Source organism: Euleptes europaea, chromosome 3 (genome assembly GCF_029931775.1).
Source record: "Euleptes europaea isolate rEulEur1 chromosome 3, rEulEur1.hap1, whole genome shotgun sequence".
In the NCBI taxonomy this organism is placed as follows: domain Eukaryota; kingdom Metazoa; phylum Chordata; class Lepidosauria; order Squamata; family Sphaerodactylidae; genus Euleptes; species Euleptes europaea.
This window is the reverse complement of record NC_079314.1, coordinates 79,109,366-79,130,913: the sequence shown is the minus strand read 5'-3', so window position 1 is coordinate 79,130,913 and position 21,548 is coordinate 79,109,366. Positions and strand designations below refer to the sequence as shown.

General features: G+C 41.5%; 1 protein-coding gene across 1 annotated transcript in view; it reads right to left on the bottom strand.

Moving 5' to 3' along the window:
- The window catches only part of LRRIQ1 (leucine rich repeats and IQ motif containing 1), a 115,811-nt gene that overhangs the window by 75,927 nt on the left and 18,336 nt on the right, over positions 1–21,548 (bottom strand). Inside the window, exons 10-13 of the mRNA XM_056846742.1 lie at positions 16,163–16,356; positions 13,012–13,139; positions 3,861–3,934; positions 1,893–1,986 (exon numbers count right to left, since the gene is read on the bottom strand). Coding sequence (XP_056702720.1) covers positions 1,893–1,986; positions 3,861–3,934; positions 13,012–13,139; positions 16,163–16,356 — 490 coding nt within the window. The remainder of the gene's footprint in view (positions 1–1,892; positions 1,987–3,860; positions 3,935–13,011; positions 13,140–16,162; positions 16,357–21,548) is intronic.

The window sequence follows — 21,548 nt, the reverse complement described above, 5'->3', positions numbered from 1 at the left end:
ATCAGTGAAGGAATCAGAGATATTGATATGCTTGAACTCCTTACAACCTGCGGCCCATCCTGAGAGACAATTTTAGGGGGACTAGGAATTACCCATCTCCAACACTGTTGTTGTGCAATGCCAGGTCCATTAATAATAAGACCACCACCCTGCCAGAGGATGAGGTTGTTGCCCTGAAAGAACTGATTCCCCCGGGTTTCTCGATCCTTCACCAGTCTTGGAAAATGGGCGGGGGTGGGGGTGGCATTCTCCTGTTGTCTATCAGACTTGGAGATACCTGGCATTGATGGATGGCTATCTGGACTCTGCCCCAAACACACAGACCAGGTGCTTGGATGCTGTGACTGAGTGGTTGAAGAAACATCGCCTGAAGCTGAATCCAGTGAAGAGGGAGGTCCTATGGCTTGGTTGGGGCAGCTTGGGTCGGGGTCCGGCTCCTGACTCTCAACGGTACGCAACTGACATCTGCATCCACCGTCAAGATGGGTGTGATCCTTGATGCCTCCTTGTCTATGGAGGTTCAGGTCACAGCTGTGGTAAAGGCAGCTTTATTCCATTTCCGCCGGGGCCAACAGTTGGTACCTTACCTCTCCTGTCCTGATCTAGCCACGGTAATCCATGCGACAGTCACCTCTAGGCTGGATTACTGCAACTCTACGTAGGGCTGCCCTTGAGATTGCTCCGGATGCTCCAGCTGGTACAGAATGCTGTGGCAAGACTCCTTACTGGGACCTCAGTCCAGGAGCATATACAGCCAGTCCTTCACCAACTGCACTGGATCCAGCTGAGTATCGGATCAGGTTCAAGATGCTGTTTTTGACCTTTAAAGCCTTACATGGTCTGGGACCTTTGTACCTTCTCCTAGTACAACCCCCAAAGGACATTATGTTCTACTGACAATAACTTATTGGTGGTCCCTGGCCCTATGAATGTGCTGCTGTTCTCGACAAGAGTCAGGGCTTTCTTGGCCCTGACTCCAGCCTCATGGAACTCTCTCCCTAGTAACATCAGGGCCCCGCGGGACCTTAAAGAATTCTGCAGGGCCTGTAAGACAGAGCTATTCCACCAGACCTACAACTGAGGGCAGCTGCGGGTGTCATCTGTGCTGGCCTCCCTACCCCTTCCTTTTCTGTGTTTTATTCATTTTATGAACTAGAGGGGGTCCTGTCTGCTTGTTGTGCGCTCAGCAGGTACTGTATTCAATTGAGTGCCATCTGCTGATTTAATAGTTTGAGGATTGTTGTATGTTTTTAATATTTTTAGGTGTGATATTCTCTCTCTATATATATAATGGCTTATAAATTGATTTTAATGTTGTTACTCGCCCTGAGCCTGCCTCAGCTGGGGAGGGCAGGTTAGAAATTGAAATAAGAAATAAAAGAATTAAACACAAAGATAAATACATGGACACATGACTGAAAGGAGTTTCAGGGAGAGTTAGTGAGGGAAGACTTTACCCTTGGTGGAAGACAAAGATAAAAGGGGACAGACAAATCTCCCTGGGGATGCTTCCATCATTATTATATCTATACTGGCCATCTCCTTAAAATACCAAAGCACCAACCTAAATTTTTTTTCTGACATAAGAATTACTGCTGTAAACAAGAGACTGCTGTAAACGATTTCTTCTAGAAAAAAATGTTGCTCTGAGAGACAATAATCATTTCCCCCCTTCCCCTTACAATTTCTCCTTCGTCTGAAACTAAAGCCATTTACAGGGCTTGCAAGGGGAAGGGGAAGAAGCGAGGAAAACGCAAACGCTCAGATAACCAACCCCTTGATTTGCTGCAGTTTAGTCAGGAAGAGCTATAACCTGCCTTATCACTACGACTAAAGAAGACTGAACCAATCTCTGCCATCCTTGTCACACCACTTTTATCTCATTTGCTTACCTCCAGTTCTCTTCTTGAAGAAGTGGATTTCGACACAGGGATAATTCTCTTAGATTGTCACAGCCAGTAAGCCACTGAATGACACTCGTAAGGTCTGCATATGATAAAGAAGGGAAATATAAATTGAGATAATTCTATTATTTAACATATGATTGCAACATTATGGCTGTTCTTTGTGTCATGTTACTGTATTGCATTGATTTTATCACAGTTTTTCATTTTGTATTACTTATTGCTACTGATGTTGGAAGCAGCTTTGGACAACATTTGATAAAGGGGAAAGATATGAATATATTAAATAAATAATAAATGCTAACATATTTTATGCGCTCATTTGGGGCAATTAATATGCTTGAAAGTAAGCATAAATGTTTGGGAACTATATTGAGTAAGACGTTTGTACTGGGAGATGCCTGAAAGATACCTGAACATACTTTTTTCTTGACTGAGAAATATTGTCCCTTATCAAGAACCATCCCCTTCCAACTACAGCTGTCAGGCAGCCACCTCTTAGCTATCCCACCACTTAGGGTAGACTCTCAGGCATTGTCCAGAGCCCAGGCCTTTCCCATTGTGGTTCCTGCTCGTGGAACAGGCTCCCTGAAGAGGTGAGGGGCCTCGGCCTGCCCATTTGCCAGGGCTTTGGAGAGGGTCTAAATGGCAGGCATCTTTTAAGGGGGCTGGGGGAGGGAGAGATTTGGAGTTTGCTATTTTGTTTTTGGCTTTAACTGCAAGTGTTTTTAACTGTTAATGCAAGCTGCCTTGGACCATGAGGAAAGGTACTCTATAAATGTTTAAATAAATAAATAAAAAGACCTAACCAATCTACTATGCTGAGTGGATGGACTTCCCATGTGCAACTGCACAGAGGCCACACTGATGAAAATACAAAAACAGCAGAAGCTATAAAATGTCTACAGTTCCTGAGCTACTATGTGTGATGCAGGCAGAAACATTTGCTAACTCTCAGATCTTAGGACTGTGAGTACACTTCTCCACCCCCTTCACCATTTTTCGCCAGACTTAACAATAATTGGTGTTTATGATGGCACCACCCTTAACTATGGCTCAGGCTAAATAGTGATTGCCATTAACCAGAAGTTTGAAGCCTGGGTTTAAATCTTGGTAAGAGTCATCTAGGACTTTTATTCAGGGACAGTTCCCCGCAGTCACCCCACTGACAGCTTCGGGGCTTCCTTTTGATTATGCATGCCTTTCCCTACTGTCAGAGGTCGTCTCGCTTTTCCCATGTGTTTTGCACGCATTTTCCAGGTTCTGGCTAAAACAGCATCCAGAAAAGATGGGCAAAACGTGCAGGGAGAGCGAGGCGACCTCTGACTGTCGGGAAAGGCATGCATAATCAAAAGGAAGCCCTGAAGCAGTCGGTGAGGGTAACTGCAGGGAAACGTCCCTGCATAAAAGTCACTCGTTAGTGTCTGATACTGTTCAGACACTAGCTTCAACCTTTATTAACAGTGGCAAGAGCATCATGCCATTAAAGGTGACTGAAACTATGAACAGTGGCAAGAATTTATCCTAGAGAAGAAGTCCACAGCAAAGGAAGACCCACACAAACCTGTAGCTTACGTTACAGGTTGGATCTACCCTAATGTTTCCACAAGAGCAACATTTTTATTCAGTGAGCATGATCCCCCCCCCATGGCAGCTGAAATGCCCCCCTGGAAATCTTGCTCCGGAAGGGGTTCCCTCTCTTCCAAGAACAGGATGGGGGGCTTTCAGGCTGCTGTGGACTCAGAAAAAAGGGAAAACCGTGCCCTGTGAGCAGAAATCCTTGCACTTGCAGAAACATCTAGTTTGGATCCAAGCCAATGGTTGGGGGGGGGTTTGTGTATGTCAGCTTTAACAATAGTATTCAAGAAATGCATGATGAACATTTAAAGCCTCATTTGGTATACATTCTAATAACTGAGCTCCCATCCATGCTACAGTCAGTTCAAAACCACTCACCTAACAAGCAGTTGTTGCTAACATCTAGCTTTTCCAATGACAGATATGAAAAAAGAGGTGTAAGATGTGTCAAACTAAAAGAATAAAAGAGAACAACATGTTTACAGAAGAATGCAGCAACAGCCCTCTTAACAACTGAGGCATAAATAGGAGACAAGTACTGCAGAACCATGCTACCAACATACAAGCATATATGTGCATTTTGGTATCAAACTGAGTGCCTGTTAGCTTTTTTTTTTTTTTGAAATTTTTTTTGGTTTTTATAATATAAATTTTCCATGTTAACAAACAACAATATACATAGTATTAAAAACTAAATCATAGATAATGTTGTTATAATTGTTTAAGTGCTAAATAAAAATAAAAAATAAAGGAAAATTTATTGACTTCCCCATCACCTCCGTCCGCCTCTTAATAAAGTATTCTATCCCATCGTGATATGATCTGATCTTAATTATTCTTATATCTCAATTAGATTTCAATCACATTATACTATCAATATAATTGATTACGTTTCTTTATGTTAACAATGTCATCTAGATCAGATTAAAAGGTACTTTTCCATTTTCCCCAGTCCTAGTTCATATTCACAATATTTCATCCAAGCCTCCCATTCCTCCATAAATTGAACATTGTCTTTTTGATTTGAAATAGCTGTAAGTTTTGCCATTTCCACCAGTTCAAACTAGTGTGCCTGTTAGCTATTGAAGGAGCTAAACATTGTTTTGAACTGGACAACAGTGATCAGGTTCCTACAATTTCGTAAGAGCAGTGGCTCTCAGAAGTAGTGAGGGCAAGCCTCCCTAGAAAGGAGTAGACTTCCATGGAAAGCATAGTTTCTCCATCCTCTTCCCTCAAAATTCTATATCCCAAAAGGCATCCAACAAGAGGAAAGCACTGTTAGCAAGTCAGAAGACAGGATTTGGGATGTTATTGATGATTCCTGTCTTACGCTTTTGCGGAAGACTACAAAAAAAAAAGTATTAGAGACCAACCTTCAAAAACAACAAAATGTACTCATCTACAAAGAGATATATCCAGAGAAAAGTGAAAAAATTCTTTGAATGAAAAGAATATCAAATTATCTGAGGAATCATTTGTGAAGTACACATTGAAGCTTGCTCTTCTTTTGTGGTTTTCAGCTCCTTCTGCTTGTTCCATTCCCTCACACACACTTCTGCTCTCATTCACAATAACATCTGTTCTCTAAGATTTACTAACACTGGCATTCTTAGTTGGATTGGTCAGATCATGAACATCTTTTAAAAGCAGTCCTTTAGTGGGAGTGTGTTTGTGTGTGTGTAGGTGTATTAGCTCAATAGTCTGATTATTAATTCATTGTTACAATTTTTACATGCTGTGTTTATTTGCTTCTAGAAAATATTACCAACTTCCCTCAGTGTTCAAGCTAGGACAGAAATTAAATGCCCCATCCTAAGCACTATCTCAAAAGAGTTTAGGATGAGGACCAACTTCTACACCGGTGTATCTCCAAGCTACATCAGCATAGGCTGAAAGATACAAAAAGCAATAAAATAAGTCCCAGGTAAATGTGCTTTGGACTGAAGTCTTTATGTTTTATACTACAGGAGATTGGATGTCTTATTTGCTTTTCAGAATTAAAAGTCTGGTCCTGTACACAAGACAGATTTTTTTTTTAAGTCTGTCATTCTATAGCTTTCATTTCACTGGCGGTCTTTGTCTTTAAAAAAAAAGAAAATTCAAACCAGAAAGACAAAGGACATTACAGAAAACTTAATACCACTTGACCTTGTCCTATAGCCCTGGGCATTAAAAGGATATGAATTACAAAGACGACACAAAAGTAGGAGATATTTTTTTAAAGTCCAATGGCTTCCTTTTCTGGTATCATTTAGAGCAGAAGCCGGACAAATATAGCAAGGGGAGTTCATATGAAGTAAAAATGAAACAAACTTGAAATGCAAAATGTATCCAGGGAAGGGGGAGCGAAGTAAGGTGCTGAAGTTTGCGCTCCAGAATATGCACACTAAATGCAGATTTAATACCCAACTATTTTTATTGTGTTTCACTCAGGCAGGCTTCTATGATGTTAGCAGATATTCTTTAGAGGAACTAAAACTAAAATTTAGATGTTACAACCGATACGTTACATGATTTATTATCCATAATAATGAAACAGCTATTTTCACAGTGTTAATACTGTGATATATGGCACTTTTTCCCACAGTGTTAATATTGTGATATATGGCACTTACAAAATCTGCTTTCATTTTACAAAAGTAATACAAATAAAATTACATTTTATTTTGTTCTTTGCATTGCACATCCGGCACTGTTTTGTACCAGTGCTACCTCTTCAGAATTCTCAACGGGCAGAGTTCTCACATTGGCCAGAGTAACACATAGCCAAACTCTGAATTTGTGTGTAAGAGAATGCAGTTAAAATGAGTGGTTAAAACACTTAGGGCTGTTTAGCTTGGAATGAGGGCAGTTAAGGGGAGACATGATAGAGGTCTATAAAATAATACATGGTATGAGAGAGTGGACAGGGAGAAGCTTTTCTCCCTCTCTCATAATACTAGAACAGATAAAAGGAAGTATTTCTTCACACATCGCATAGTTAAATTGTGGAACTCCCTGCCCCAGGATGTGGTGATGACTGCCAACTTGGAAGGCATTAAGAGGGGAGTGGGCATGTTCCTGAAGAAGAGGTGTATTCACAGTTACTAGTAAAAATGGATACTAGTCATGATGCATACCTATTCTCTCCAGGATCAGAGGAGCATGCATATTATATTAGAACACAGGCAGGATAATCTGTGTCTCAGCCCTCCAAGAGTATGGATCCAGGCTGTTGACTGGGTAACACAGGTTTTGGAACACAGGCAGGACAATGTTGCTGCAGTTGTCTTGTTTGTGGGCTTCCTAGAGGCACCTGGTTGGCCACTGTGTGAATAGACTGCTGGCCTGGATGGGCCTTGGTCTGATCCAGCATGGCCTTTGTTATGTTCAGTCCATAAAAAATTTGTTCGCCCGGCAGCTGTCAGTTCTTGGGACAAACTGTGGCTCATACCACCAATGGTACACACTGCATCATTAAGTCAGCAATTAGCACTGCTAAACAAGGAGAAGCAAGTCCTCCATTTTCTTGATGAGGAGAGAGAGCAAAGCAGCCCAGGACAGGAAGCATTGACTGCCATCTTGCCCCACTTGCCAACCCATTCTCTTGGCCACCCTCCCTCGTTCTCTTTTTGAGCTACAGCTCATAGTGGCTGATGTCACTTACTCACTGGATACAGCAACAGTGGCAGCAAACCGTTTGGTCACGCTGAGAGAAAAAGAAAACAAAGCCATCATTCCCAGCAGCCATTGCCGCTCATGGGCCAGGGCAAGGCAATGGCGGTGGTGAACAGAAGTAACTGCCATCACCCACCTGTCTCTGACAAAATGGGTTAGGAGATGGGGCCCACCAACATACATATTGCTATGGGCCCCCAAAAACCTGGACCAAGGCATCTCTGACAAATAGGGCAAGGCTATTGCCGGGTGTATGTGGGGAGGATTAGAGATACATCTTTTTGAGGCCTTTCTGCCATTTTATAGATAATCCCTAAGAATGGCTCACCGAGGCCTGAGGCGTTAGCAAAATGGGCAGTCCTGGAAAAAAGCTGTTATGTGCTGTTTCCAGGAACATGGTATGTGGAAAGTGGCTAAAGAAGTGTTTAATCAATTATTTGCACAGACAACCCTCTCTCCAACTGATAAGCTGTTTCTTGTGGAAATGGAAAGTCAATATCTTGCTTCTTGCCAGCAGAAAGAAACATGTGCAAGTTATGTAGAACAAAATGCATGGCCTTAACCGCAGTCCAGAAAATTAAGTTCTATAATTTATGGTACAGGCTTTGGATTGGAAACATACTCCTTGTGCTCCAATCTTTCTCTGCTGAAGTACAGAGATATCAAAACAAAGTCCTGGCTTTCTTGATCCTTGCACTGTACAGCTCAAGCTTCCTGTGCTTCAAGAAGCTTGCAACCATCAGAGGCTACCCAGTCAACAGCTTGGATCCATACTCTTGGAGGACTGAGACACACCATTTTTTTTGGCAAGAGATAACTAGGGCTGTTGGAAAAAAAAATTCGGTATAGTTCGGATTCGGCAGAATTCGGCCCGTCTCGATTCGGGATATGCTGAAGTCCGAACTCCCCTGATTTGGATCCGTGGAATTCAGCGCCTAGTTCGAGGGAAAATTCGGTCGAATAAAGTCATTAAAAATGCACTCACGCCTTTCTGCGGTTCCGGGGGGGGGGCATTTTTGTGGGTAGAGGTCTCAAACTTTCAGGGTAGCTTGAGGGGGCGCTTCTTGCAAGAACCCCCAAGTTTTGTAAAGATTGGGTCAGGGGGTCCCGAGATATGGGGCCCGGAAGAGGTTGCCCCTCCAAAAAATCGCCCACAGTGACAGGAATAAAGTCACTTAAAGCACTTTGGAGTTTTCCGTGGCTACAGGGGGGGCATTTTTGGGGGTGCAGCCCCCAAACTTTCAGCGTAGCTTCAGATGAGGCTTCTTGGAAGAACCCCCAAGTTTTGTAAAGATGGGATCAGGGGGTCCAGAGATATGGGTTCCCCCCTTTTTCCTATTGGGATGAATGGGATCAGCCGATCCTATGCATCTAGAGAGCAGCAAATCCAAGGCAAAACCTCCCGTGCTAACCATTGCAATGCAAAGCAACACACAAGCGACCATGGAAAGGAACAGAGGCGCACTAGGCTAGCTATAGCAAAAAGGAAAAAAGGAGCAGGTGACTTGGACTGTGAAAATGTATTGTGAAAGTCAGATTTTGCAAAAACATTTTTGAGCGAGCAGCAAAACAGACTGTGCAAAAAAACCCCCCAGAGTTTGTATTTTCTGCCCTGCTCCTTCTTCTCATGGTGGAGGGATGCTCCCCCCTTATGCAAACGACCCCACCAAACTCAAGCAAGTCTCACCAGCACCACCCCCACCTCTCCAACCAATACGGCACCGCGGTGCACCCCCCAAACGGGGGAAAAATCCAAGACGCAGGGGATCTCATGCAAGCCGCCCCGTTGCACTCAACCCCAGGCTAGAGGCAAAAACAGTGAAAAACACCAAGGAGGAGGCTCGACACCAAGGGTGCCGAGCGGAGAGAGACTCGCTAGCCGCCGCACAGACTCAACTTTAAACTTAACTTTAAAAGCAGTACACACACTCCCACAGAGGTGAGCGGTCACACACCCCTCGGCAGAATGGGCAAAAGCCTCCTTTGGCTTCCCCCCCCCAGAAACTGCCCCCCCACAGACTCTGCTCCCCCCCCACATTCACACGTGAAAAAAATTATAGATTAAAGCCCCAAAAGGGGTCTTACTGTGGATGTCTTCTGTTCCATCAGGAGGGACTGGGTAATCCAATACGATTCCATTTAAGCACGGGAGGTTTTGCCTTGGATTTGCCGCTCTCTAGCTGCATAGGCTCAGCTGATCCCATTCGTCCCAATAGGGAAAGGGGGGGACCCATATCTCTGGACCTCCTGAACCCATCTTTACAAAACTTGGGGATTCTTCCAAGAAGCCTCATCTGAAGCTACGCTGAAAGTTTGGGGGCTGCACCCCCAAAAATGCACCCCCTGCAGCCACGGAAAGGAGCGAATGTGCACACGCACCCCCACACGGGGATTTCTCTCTCACACATACAGATACTCTCTTTCTCTCCCCGGGCCACGCAGCAGCTGGGCTCACGTGCTCAATCGTGACTGATTGGCCAGAAGAAGACCCTGCTTGGCCACCGATTGGCTGCGGGAGAATGCTGCTTACTAACTGACGGTTATGCTGCTGTGCCGAAACCTGAATTTGCTGAATTTATTTGCTGAACACCCCGAACTCGCCAAATTCGGCTCCCCGGTTTCCAGCCTTTTTTGAGTTCGGTTCCATCCGAACTAAAAACCGCCGAATCGGGGGAAATTCGGGTTTTTTGGTTCGGGCCAAACCGAATCGACAGCCCTAGAGATAACAATAGTGTCTGCAGTACTGCACTTGGGATGGTGGGGGGGGGAAATGTAGGGGAAGCTCTTCCTGGGAACTGAAGGCAGGACTTCCAGGTTTGTCAGGGCCACTCAAATGTATTACAGAAACCTGGATGTACATTAAACATAAACATCCACATCACCAACTACTACTTTCCCGTAAATTCTGAAGGTGTGTGTTGGGGGTATGTGTATGCTGATGTGTGGAAAATATTGGTTGAGGATCTGGGAAACTTGTTTCCTGCATGTCAATTAGCCATCTTTATGGCTCAGCTTTGAGAATGTCCTGAAAAGATTTCAGAAAAAAAGAAAGGGAGAGGAGAGAGAAAATACACAAAAGAATGATTCCTTGCATAACTTTTTTGTAATTTGTAATATAGAGAGGATACACAATAGAAGGGGCAATAAGGAATGGTATAGTATAGCTTGATCTTATCAGATCTCAGAAGTTAAGAAGGGTCGTTCTTGGATGGGAAGAAAGATTTTGCAGAGGAAGGCAATGGCAAACCACCTCTGCTTAAGCACTTGCCTTGAAAACCCTAGGAAGTATAACTGTTGTTAATCTTTAAGGTGCCACCGAACTTCTGTTTTGTTGAGGAACTTGCAAGTGGGAGAAGTCTGGAAGGCTTTAAGAAGGGAGTGAACACGTTCATGGAGGATAGGGCTTTCCATGGCTATTAGTCAAAATGAATACTAGTCATGATGCATACCTATTCTCTCTAGTATCAGAGGAGCATGACTATTATGTTAGGTGCTGTGGAACATGGGCAGGATGCTGCTGCAGTCGTCTTGTTTGTGGGCTTCCTAGAGGCACCTGGTTGGCCACTGTGTAAACAGACTGCTGGACTTGATGGACATTGGTCTGATCCAGCATGGCTTTTCTTATGTTGAGAAGCACTCTTGACCTTTACCTTAACTGCTCCCAAATGTTGGTAAGTCCTCAAAATGGAAGAATAACTCTTAACAATTACAAGAAAAAAAAATTGTGTGTATATCATATATATTAGCTAAATATAGAGATCTGAAATATAAGTCTCTCTGATTTGGTGCAGATGTAACATTCCCAGCACTTTTACTGATAGCACCAAGCCATTCTCAAATTAACATTTATAATGTATACAGTGCTCTTTTTAAATTTGGAGTTATTCATGAATATGTTGTGAAGACTAAGACTAATGGGCATCCATGTTTACCTTCAAAAGTAAATTCTTCCTACTACAGCCAAACTGTTAGTATCTATTCCTTGTAAATTACGCTTGCCTGCTTGGAGCTTTACCCTTAAGGTATATGTATATTCACAATCCTAGCGTTCATAGGAGCCTCCCACAGTCAACACAGAGGAAGTGGCACTCAGTGCAAACTCAGAAGAAGAAATCACGCAACTATATCAGCTGAAGGATGAAAGCAAAGAAACAGCTTTTCTTCCAGCAGCTTATTTCATTACATTCAATCCTTCTCCATAGAACATCCCACCACGTATACCATAGCAAAGACATATGGAGCTGCTTAGAGCATGGGCATATTGGTAAAGAGACTACAAAAACCAACTACTGAAATACTAGGCTTCCTACTGCTTTAATCATCTATTTTGCTGATCTTTTCCATTGCAGCTATATTTATCATCATGGCTACCCACTTTGTCCTCGTTCTCAATTTTGTGCAAAGGATTTACATTCAGCTGTTGCCACAGGCAGCAGAGGTGTGTGAAGTTTTTCCTGCAAGAAATGTCAGCCAAATATCTGCTCAGTTATCATGATGAAGTACTTCCTTCCACACAACAGAAAGCACCTCACCAGCTGTCTTTTAGGGTATAAAAAAGGAAAAGACGACGAAGATCCCTGATAGTGTCCATAGTTTGGTGGTAGAGCACACAGAAGGTCTCATTTTAAACCCCTGCACCCCAAGTTTAGAAACACTGGAGTGTTTGGGAAATAGCTCTATTGGAGAATCAAACCAGGAAACACTAGGTTGTCTGGTTGGTTGGAATCAGTGGCTTGGATCCTGCTGCAAATCTCCTGGGATAAGAAGGCTTTCTGAAACACAGCACAGTTTTCTTACACCCCTTCCAAATGACCCCAGAGATGCTGCTCTTGAGGGGAAGGTAGAATTGGCACCCTCCTTCCCAGCGCATGATATTATCAGCAGGAACAAACTCATTAGGAGGTAGTTTAACCCCCCAAAAAATAATCTTGCAAACCAGAGAAGACAAAGAATGATGTAGAATGAAAAAAGCATATAGAAATAAAAAAAGATTAAGAAAATGTAAATATTGCTAATTAGAATTTACCAGAGCCGCCATCATTTTAAGTCCTAACTTTTTTTTAAAATATAGAAAGTTAATTCAGCTGTGATTGTGTTTTATCCATTTTGGAGTCTTCAAGACAGCAGAGAAAACCAAATAGCCTGTAAAATAATGTGATTTAGTAGTGTTCAATTTAATACGGGGTGAGTTGGCATTTATTATTTGTTCTGAACACACAGCACTTGAGAGTACACGGCTGAAGTTCTTCAGTGACAGAGAACTCTGAGATCACAAGGTAGTAAATGTCCAGATTAAGGAACTGAGAGAATTCAAGTTTCCATAAAAATATTGGTTGTGATACATACAATAATTTCAGTTGGGAAATGCACTGTAAAGAAGTTTCTATTAAATAAGTGAAAATTTTCCTCATGAAGTTCTAAAGTTTCAGCACTGTTCATTCAGCATAAACCTTGTTAATATAAGGCATAGTTCAATTCTGTGGGATTATCCATAAGCCTGCATGAGCTGTCCTCCTTTTTAAAAAAAGAATCCATTTACATGAATGAGATAATATTTCCAGACCAGAAATTTCTAACTATTCTTACTAAAAATGTGGGGTACCAAATAATCTAGATTTGTAACTGCTTCTTCACCTATCCATAGATGATATTCATAGGCTAATTCAATGATATTTGTGAAATCATGGTGTGGCAGCTTTGGAGCAAGAATCATGGAAACAGTAATGGTTATAACAACTTGTACTGATTCTTGGGAAATAGCACAAAGGGGACTTTCCCCACAATATTAAATGTTATGACAGTATGACATCAGCTTATCAGACATCGTTTTTAACTACCCCCCCCCACAAAAAACAACCTGTTTTAGCTTTACCTGTTTTGTGAGAAGGAAAGTACCTGAAGCAAAGGCAGCCAATAATTAGACAAATTTTCAAAGGTTGAGATGCTGTTGTCCTCCAAGTATAATTCTCTTAACAAAACATGATTTTCCAAGTTGGGGACCTAAATGAAAATTAGCAATGTTTTAGAAATATACAAGCAGGGGTCCTGAAAGGACTCATTTCCCTCTCACCCATTTTTTCCTGTTTCCTTTTCCTGAAAGCCACCATAGCCTCTCCTTTTCCCCTGCATCCTTTGCTCCATCCCGCCCACTAGCCCACCTGCCTTTACTTGCCCCCCCCATCTTCTGTTTTCCCTCCTTCCCTTCCACTGGCAGCTCTGCCTGGAACAATTATGGCCCATTTGCAGTGTTGGCCACCGAGCTGGGCCCAGTTGCATGGTGCTGGCTGCCAGGCTGTGCCAAGTTTCACAGTGGAGAACCCGCAAGGACTTGCAAGGGGCACCTCATTTCTCCTGTATCCCTTTCCCCACACTATTTCCTCTTTCCCTCCTCCTGGCAAACCACAGATTCTCACATTTTCCTGCTTGCATCTCTCCTTCATACCCACCAATCAATCTACATTTTATCGACCATCCTTTCTGCAGCTATATTTGTTATTTTTTTACTTCATTTACACTCTACCTTTCTCCACAATGGGGACCCAAAGCAGTTTACAGCATTCTCCTCTCCTCCATTTTTTCCTTACAACAGTTTTGCAAAGTAATTTAGGCTGAGAATGTGTAACTGGCCCAAGGACGCCCTGTAAGTTTTAATGGCAGAGTGGTGATTCGAACCTGAGTCTTCCAGATCCTAGTATGAAACTGTAACCATGACACCACACTGGCTTTCATGGGGTGGCTGCTGTTGAACAGCTGGAAACTGCCAGGCCTGGATTAGTCATGTAAGTCAGGTGGTAGTAAGTCATCTGGTGGTTGATCCCAGACATCACCCAGGTGAATGCTCCCTCAAAGGCCAAAACAGCCCTGGAAAGGGCCTCTTCCCTCCCCCTGCCTTCTACTGACAGAAACCAAGGCTTGAACGCTGGCAATACTGTTGTGGTTGCTTAGCAATGGCCGCTGAGGACATTTGTTTCTTAAAGCTACAGTTGTTTCCACTAATTTTGGGAGTTTAACCCCCATTATTATTATTTTAGACTTGATTTTTTTGGGATTTGTCTCAGGTTTGCAGAAATATTTGTCTTATCTGTTCATGTCTCCAGTCTCTGGATTTAAGTATTCACAGATTTGGCCATGATAAGAACTAGATACAGTGATTCTCAACGTGGTCCCATCTGTGTAGAGAGTGAAGCATGGACAGACAAGACAGATCTTTCTACAGAAGTGAAAAACACCCTAGGTTTGCAGAAATATCTGAAATCTAAAAAGAAACACATAGGGAGTTAACCCCCCCATGATAAAAGAAGCACCTGTAGCTTTAAGAAATGGATGCCCTCTGTGGCCATTCCTAGAGAAGTACACAGTATGGCCAGCCTTCCAGGCTCAGTTTCTGTCAGTAAAAGGCGGGGAAGAGGGGACAGAGCCCTTTCCAAGCCTTTGAGAGAGGATTTATTGGGGCCAAGCTTAAGAGTTGAATTTACAATACATCAATGTAGATCTAGTCTAGAAGCCTATAGCAAATGTTATGATGGGTATATGTGCTTCCTTCTTCTTTTGTGTGAGCACAGCAGTTTTCTTAGTGATCGGCTCCATTGAAAAAAAAGGAACTTATTCTCATGCCCTTGAGACTGATTCAGAGGCTCCAGCTGGTACAAAATGCCACGGTGAGGCTCCTCACGGGGAGTAGCTGATCAGGTTTAAGGTGCTGGTTTTGACCTTTAAAGCATTACACAGTCTGGGACCTTCGTACCTTCGGGACCACCTCTCCAGATACACCCCCCCCCCAAAAAAAAGAGCACTGTGCTCTACTAATAACAACTTGTTGGTGGTTCCCAGCCCAAGGAGAGTGCGGTTATCCTCAACAAAGGTCAGGGCCAAGAAAGCCCTGGCCTTTGTTGAGGATAACCGCACACTCCTTGGTGGAACTTCCTTCCTAGTAGCATCAGAGCCCTACGGGACCTTAAGGAGTTCCACAGGGTCTGCAGAACCGAGTTGTTCCACCAGGCCTACAATTGAGGGCAACTGCTGGTTGTTGTCTACGCTGGCCTCCCTACTCCTTCCGCACTCTCTCAGATACTATGATTATGTGGGGGCACTGACTGCTCCATCAGGTGTCCTGAATGAGTGTCATTTTGCTGCACTTATTAATTTTTGTTATGTGGTTTTAAAATTGTAATAGAAGATATACTATGGTTTAATGGTTTTATTGTATTTATGCTGTTAATTTATTGTTACCCGCCCTGAGCCGGGTCTTGGCTGGGGATTGAGGGCGAGATAGAAATTGAAATAAATAAACAAACAAACAAATATAACTGGACACAGAATCACACTCTCCCTCCTAACACTGATAGAAAAAGGAGGAAGCCACCGCTATATCCTCCTCTCTCAGCCAATTTGTACCTTACCTCCAGCAGTAGCCATCTTGACAGCAGCTGCTGCCAGAGGAAACAAGGAATGCTTATTTTAAAAAACACAGTGGCAATGGCTGAGGACTAGATTGATTCACTGGGGAAGAGTACAAAGGCAGCTTTTGCCCACTCAAGGGGAGTTTAGAGAGAAAGCAAGTGATTCTCTGCAGTTATACAGAAGTTAGCTTCACTGAATACAGTGGGAATTACATTCAGGTCACCAGTTGTAGGGCTGGGCTATCACAAATAGTGTAATCCTAAACTCAGTTACACCCTTCTAAACCCATTGACTTCATTGATTTAGAGGGGTGTCAAGTCTATTTAGAACTGCATTATTAATCTGCATCTTTTTCATACGTCATCTACATCTGACTCCCTATTGCTATAAAATATATGAAAAGCACCATTATATATTATGAACATGATTAAAAACTACCCAACCAATCACAAAACACCCAGTTTGGCATATTGGTTTCAAGAAGACTAGAATGTATAAAAATAACCTTTGTTGCACCTAAATCTGACAATCTTCCTAAAATATTCCATTCTGATCCATTGCACTTATTGTACTGGATATGGACTGCAAATGTAAAATAATCCATATAAAGTCAACATGTTTACCTCACTGAGGTTGTTCCCCTGTAACTTCAGAATTTGTAGAAGACCACAGTTTTCAATGCCTTCAATGTGGGTTAAATGATTAAAGGAGCAATCTATATATATTAGAGTTGGAGCATCAGAAAGACCTTTGGTGCTGATCAACTGATTGTGATTTACAGCCAGTCGCAGGAGATTTTGCAATGACTCCAAACCACCTAAAAACACAATATTTTAAAGCATAGCAAAATGCATGACTGAAAATATTTTTAAAAATACAATGGGTACACACCAACATCTTTAATACAACAGGAATTAATGTGTCTATGCTTCAGTATTTCTACCTTTTATAAAGTATTTCATGTCTTTCATTTCTATACATTTTTAAGACTCAGAAAGAATCAATGTACCTAGCTTATAGAATATAACATCAAATTCACAACCCTTCTGAAATCAGTAACAAACACTTCATATTCTACAGCATGTCAGTTGTGTGTACAGGGCATGGAAACAATAAAGTATCCCATGGTCTGGGCATAGGTTTAGAAGTATTTGCATACTTTTTCTACTGCCCCTGGTCATTTTCAGTCTAAACACCTAGAAACGCTTCACCAAGTCCACCATATTGATAAAGATAACTTGCCTCTTGCTACCTGTTAGCAGCACTTCTCCTCCGTTACATTTTAAGAGTCATGTTTATTAATCAGTTTAGGACACATTATGATCTCTGTTGCGCTGATTCATCACAGCAGACTATAATCACTGCAGTACATCTATTTTAAATTTAGTAATTTTTTCTAATACTAGAAATTGCTGAAATGGATTTGTACCAATATTTATTCAATAACCATGACTGTGTATACAAACACAGCTTTATTTTTACATATTACGCTAAATGAAAAAGAATCTCTTTTATGATATTTGTGCCTTCTGTGAATGAGGTTAACGTGAATTGAAATATAAAAAAGAAAACTGGAAATTCTCCTCAATTCAGGTTTTTGCATTTGTGTGATAGACCAATGTAAGAACAACCAATTCAGGCATGGAAACAGTTGTAAGAGTTCTTCTGCACTTGATTCAATTCCCTTCTGCTAAGTGAGGGAGCCTCTGTAAGAGGGAGACTCCTTATGTTTGAGAAATTATTCCCTTTCTTCAGTGAAAGAGTCTTCATTTAACCGAAGGGAATCACTGGATCCAAGCTACAGCCTTCCGCCAAGCCTGATTTTTGGAAACAAAATCCAGCAATCTTAAAAGGAATCTGAAAAGACTTGAAAAGAACAGTAGCTGCTTTAAACTTATTCCAGCAGAATATATTAGCTTGTCTAGGAAAAATAAAAATTAATCATGTTGCCAACCAAAGTAAATTTGTAAAGTAAATATCGTAAAGTTTGCATATTCAACTCTCTCTCTCTCTCTGTTCAAAAAGCAGTATCATAACTGGAACCATGGAAAAGAAAGGAACAGTGCATAATTTGTACTGAATATGCAATCCCCCTGCTAGAAGTTGGTATACGTGCATCAATGCAGTTAAACAGGCAGAATGTGTATAATTTTGTGACGGTTCTTTTGTAGGTCTGTCATCTAAAAAGACACACCAGCATACTGCAATCTGTCAGCCACTGGTGCATGGGTGCTTATCTAACAGATCTGCCAAATGTAAAATTATAGCATTTTGTCCCTTTCTAACACATGCAAACAGGAAGCATGATACTTTCCTAGCTGATAATGGTTTGAAAGAAAAAGCCAGGATTCATAACTGCTTGATTTTCTTTCTTTTTTTAAATGTACAGGCTGGCTTTCTAACATTTAAAGTGGATGCAACGTGTCCTGTTCTAAGCACCTGGGTATCAATTCCTGAATACAAAACTGTAACATATAAACCAGACCTTAAAGTTATGAAGCATATACTCAGTGTGGAGCAAGGATTTGGCAAGGTATAAACTTTGTGATGAATTAAATTCATCACAGAGCCCAGGTCAAGAAAAGGTGGTTTGCTTTTGAACACAATCTGTTGAACACGGGTGAAGAACAAAAATATATGTGGGAATGAGCCACTCGCACGTTCACTACTATTTCGCGTCTATTTCATGGACTGCAAAATCGATAGCACATGCTTCTAATATGCTCCTATGTAAATGCCACTACACAGTGCTCCCATTTACAAAACATCTGGTGACCCATACATTTCAGGTGACCATTCTTTGAACTGGTTTCCTTTGGTTAGAATTAGATCTAAAGAAGTGATTTGTAGAAGGGGAACTTTGTGCTCACGGAGGCCAGTTCCCATTTTAACGGCAACGTGCTGCCAAGGTGCAACGATGCTTTTTAAACTGAAATGACTCTTCTGTAGTGGAGAATGCTGCAATGAAAACTTTAAAAGAATGCGTCTTTAGACTGCGCCCCATATTTAAAGCTAAACATATATAATGGAGCTTTGAATCTAAGCCTATAAGACCCCTAGCCTGCATACAGCAAATATTTCTAACATTAACCCGCCAAACAGTAACAGATATTCTGCCAGCCACACTCTACATGCTTATAAATTATAACATGAGGCTTTCAGCTGCACTTACTTCCCAAGTAAGTGAATTCAGGAATAGACAAAGGTGAGCCACAAAGTTAATGCTATCAAATATCTTTTTTTCTTTAAACAAAGAACTAAGATATGAAATACACATCAGAATGCTTCACCAGAAAACACTGGGGTGCCACTCTTTAATTACTGCAAAAAGAATTTCAAATATGTTTCCAACTTTCAAAACACAAAATTGCAAACTGCTTGTTTGGATTTCTGTCTCAAATGAAATTACCGGAAAAGTTCACTACCACCATCTAGTGGTTTCACAACATTCTTACTCTAGCCACTAACTTGCACGTGCATATTTACCTTCTTCCTTGAAAACTCTTACTAATTTGTTCTGAAGTTCCAGCTTTAACAAAGAAATACCGTAACCAAGACAATAATATATATATAAGTGCAGACTGCAAGATCACTTGCATCTTCTTTGGGGACATAGAATGTTTTAAATACATATCTAGGAAATCACGTGAGAAAAAATAATTGAGAAAATTAATGGTGGTGTGAAATTAGCTGTACTTCCACAATAGATAAATGTACCTCCACAATAAATGTGCCTGTTTCTTTCAGACATGCTGACTGATCAACTAAATGTTTGGGTTGCTTTTCATCTGCCACAAAATCTAGAAAGTGTGCGGCTTCTCTTTTACTAGCTTAATTTTTATGGGTCTAAGAATATAACATGTTTTGTATTAAGTGTTCTGTGAAACTGAAAAGCCAGCAATCTTATATTAAAAGCTATTGTCTGCCAACTAAAATTGGGCAAAATAAGAGCTATCGCCTTACTTATTTTGAATGTCTGAAATATCCTAAGCATACTTACTTAGAAGGAAGTCCCATTAAAACCAGGACTTCCTTTTAAATGAACATGATTAGGATGGGACTGTTGGTGAGGAATTTCAGTTGCTCCAATAAGGAGCATGCTGCATTCCAAGTATTCAACAAAAGAGTTATGAGAAAAACACTAAATAACAAATTACTTAACAAATGTATTACTGTAGGCATTGTTTAAAAGAAACAGTATTTCCAAAGATTCATTTGAAACCAAATAAAGCGTCAACTGGAAAAAAGTTTGCAGCAACTGGAACTTCAAATCAACCAAAGGAAATTCTACAGGACTTAGAAATGGAAGGGGAGAGAAAAAAAATCTTCTAAAACACAAGGCTATCTCTGTGTGATTCTATAGGAAGCTTTTTTTAAAAAATAAAAAATATCAATATGTTATTGTGTAACATGAAATGCATGCTATGCAGCTTACTAACCAGACCTCCCCAAAGCAGTTGCTGAGGACAGAAAAGCAGGCTCCAAGTGGTTTTCTTGAACATCTACGTTCTCATTCAAACTCATCTCACTTACAAGTCAGCACAGTGCTCTCATTGTACATACAGACAGGACAGGAGGCTTTTAGCCCATTGGCTCTGTAGCCTCCATATCCAAGACTCATCAATTCACATTATGTCACTCTCCCATTAATCTTTCAGATACTCTACCTCAGGAAATCCATCTGAAACAAGTAATCCCTTACAGTACTACTGGCACTGAAGACAGATTGAACACAGATCCTAGCAGTTCTGCTACCAATCAGTCCACCTTGTTGGTTTACCTTGGATTACTGATCTTTGAGATTTGATGAACACCAACATTCACTGTTTCAAGCAGGGGTTTGTGCCTATGCAGTCTGCATCATTTAAAGACGGAGAATTTAAGTTTTACACATAGCTGGAAAGGTTGGTTGAGTAGCCATCAGAAATGCTCAAATTTAAAACTGCAATTTCTCAACTCTTGATATACTTACTAAACAGTGAAATGGCTACCTTAACTTTTACATTTCTGTAAAATTTTGGTAGCTTAGAACAATTTATGTGCCACCATTACAGGTCAGAAAGTTCAACCAGCTGCTTTGATACCATTTTGTGTGTTAGGGAAGCAATATAGAGATTCTGTGGAAACAGATACCAATGTGAACTATTCACAGCTCCTTTGGTTTATTCTGTAAGACCTTGTCATTTATCTGAGCCTGGGCTGCCACAGTGAAGCAGACAATGTAGTTTTTGCTTTTATTTACAGTGTATACTCGGCATTTTGTAAGTATCAGCACTTTGTTTATTCAGCATTTGATTCCACTGAGTTTCAGAATCAGTTTCCTAGTATTATGCTGGTAAAAAATTATATAAATTAAGTGAAGTATTATATCACAGTTATATACAGGACTCTGTTCCAGGGTTCTGAACCTCTGGCACACTCTAGTACAATTAAAATGGAGCCCTGGGAAGGGCTATGAAGATAGCAGCAGGTTCAGTTCTCAGTGGCCATTACTGAAATCTACATGACAGAGTAAACAAGATGCAGTTTACAACACTGAGGTCGGTTGTGCATGCAGTGGAGGGCAGGTCCTCTCAGTACTAGTCCCCCAGTGATTGCAACTTTTTTTTCTTTTCTTTTTTTTTGCTTAGTTTACATTGGCAAGACGGTATCTTGGATCCAGCAATCTGCCAATATAAAGTGCAGCTGGATGAAACTGCTCCCTTCTCCTTCTTCCATCAGCAAGGTTGCACTGATGGAGGAGACAGACCAGGAAATTCTGTCTCCTTCCCCTCCCCACTGCAGCCTTCTGACCCACATGGCTATTAGTCCACATGGGTCCTGTGAGCCTGAGAATAAACAGTCAGTAAGGACTGTGGGCCCTGACCTGGATGGCAAAGGCTAGCCTGATCTCGTCAGATCTCAGAAGCTAAGCAGGGTCGGCCCTGGTTAGTATTTGGATGGGAGACCACCAAGGAATACCAGGGTTGCTGTGCAGAGGAAGGCACTGGTAAACCACCTCTGTTAGTC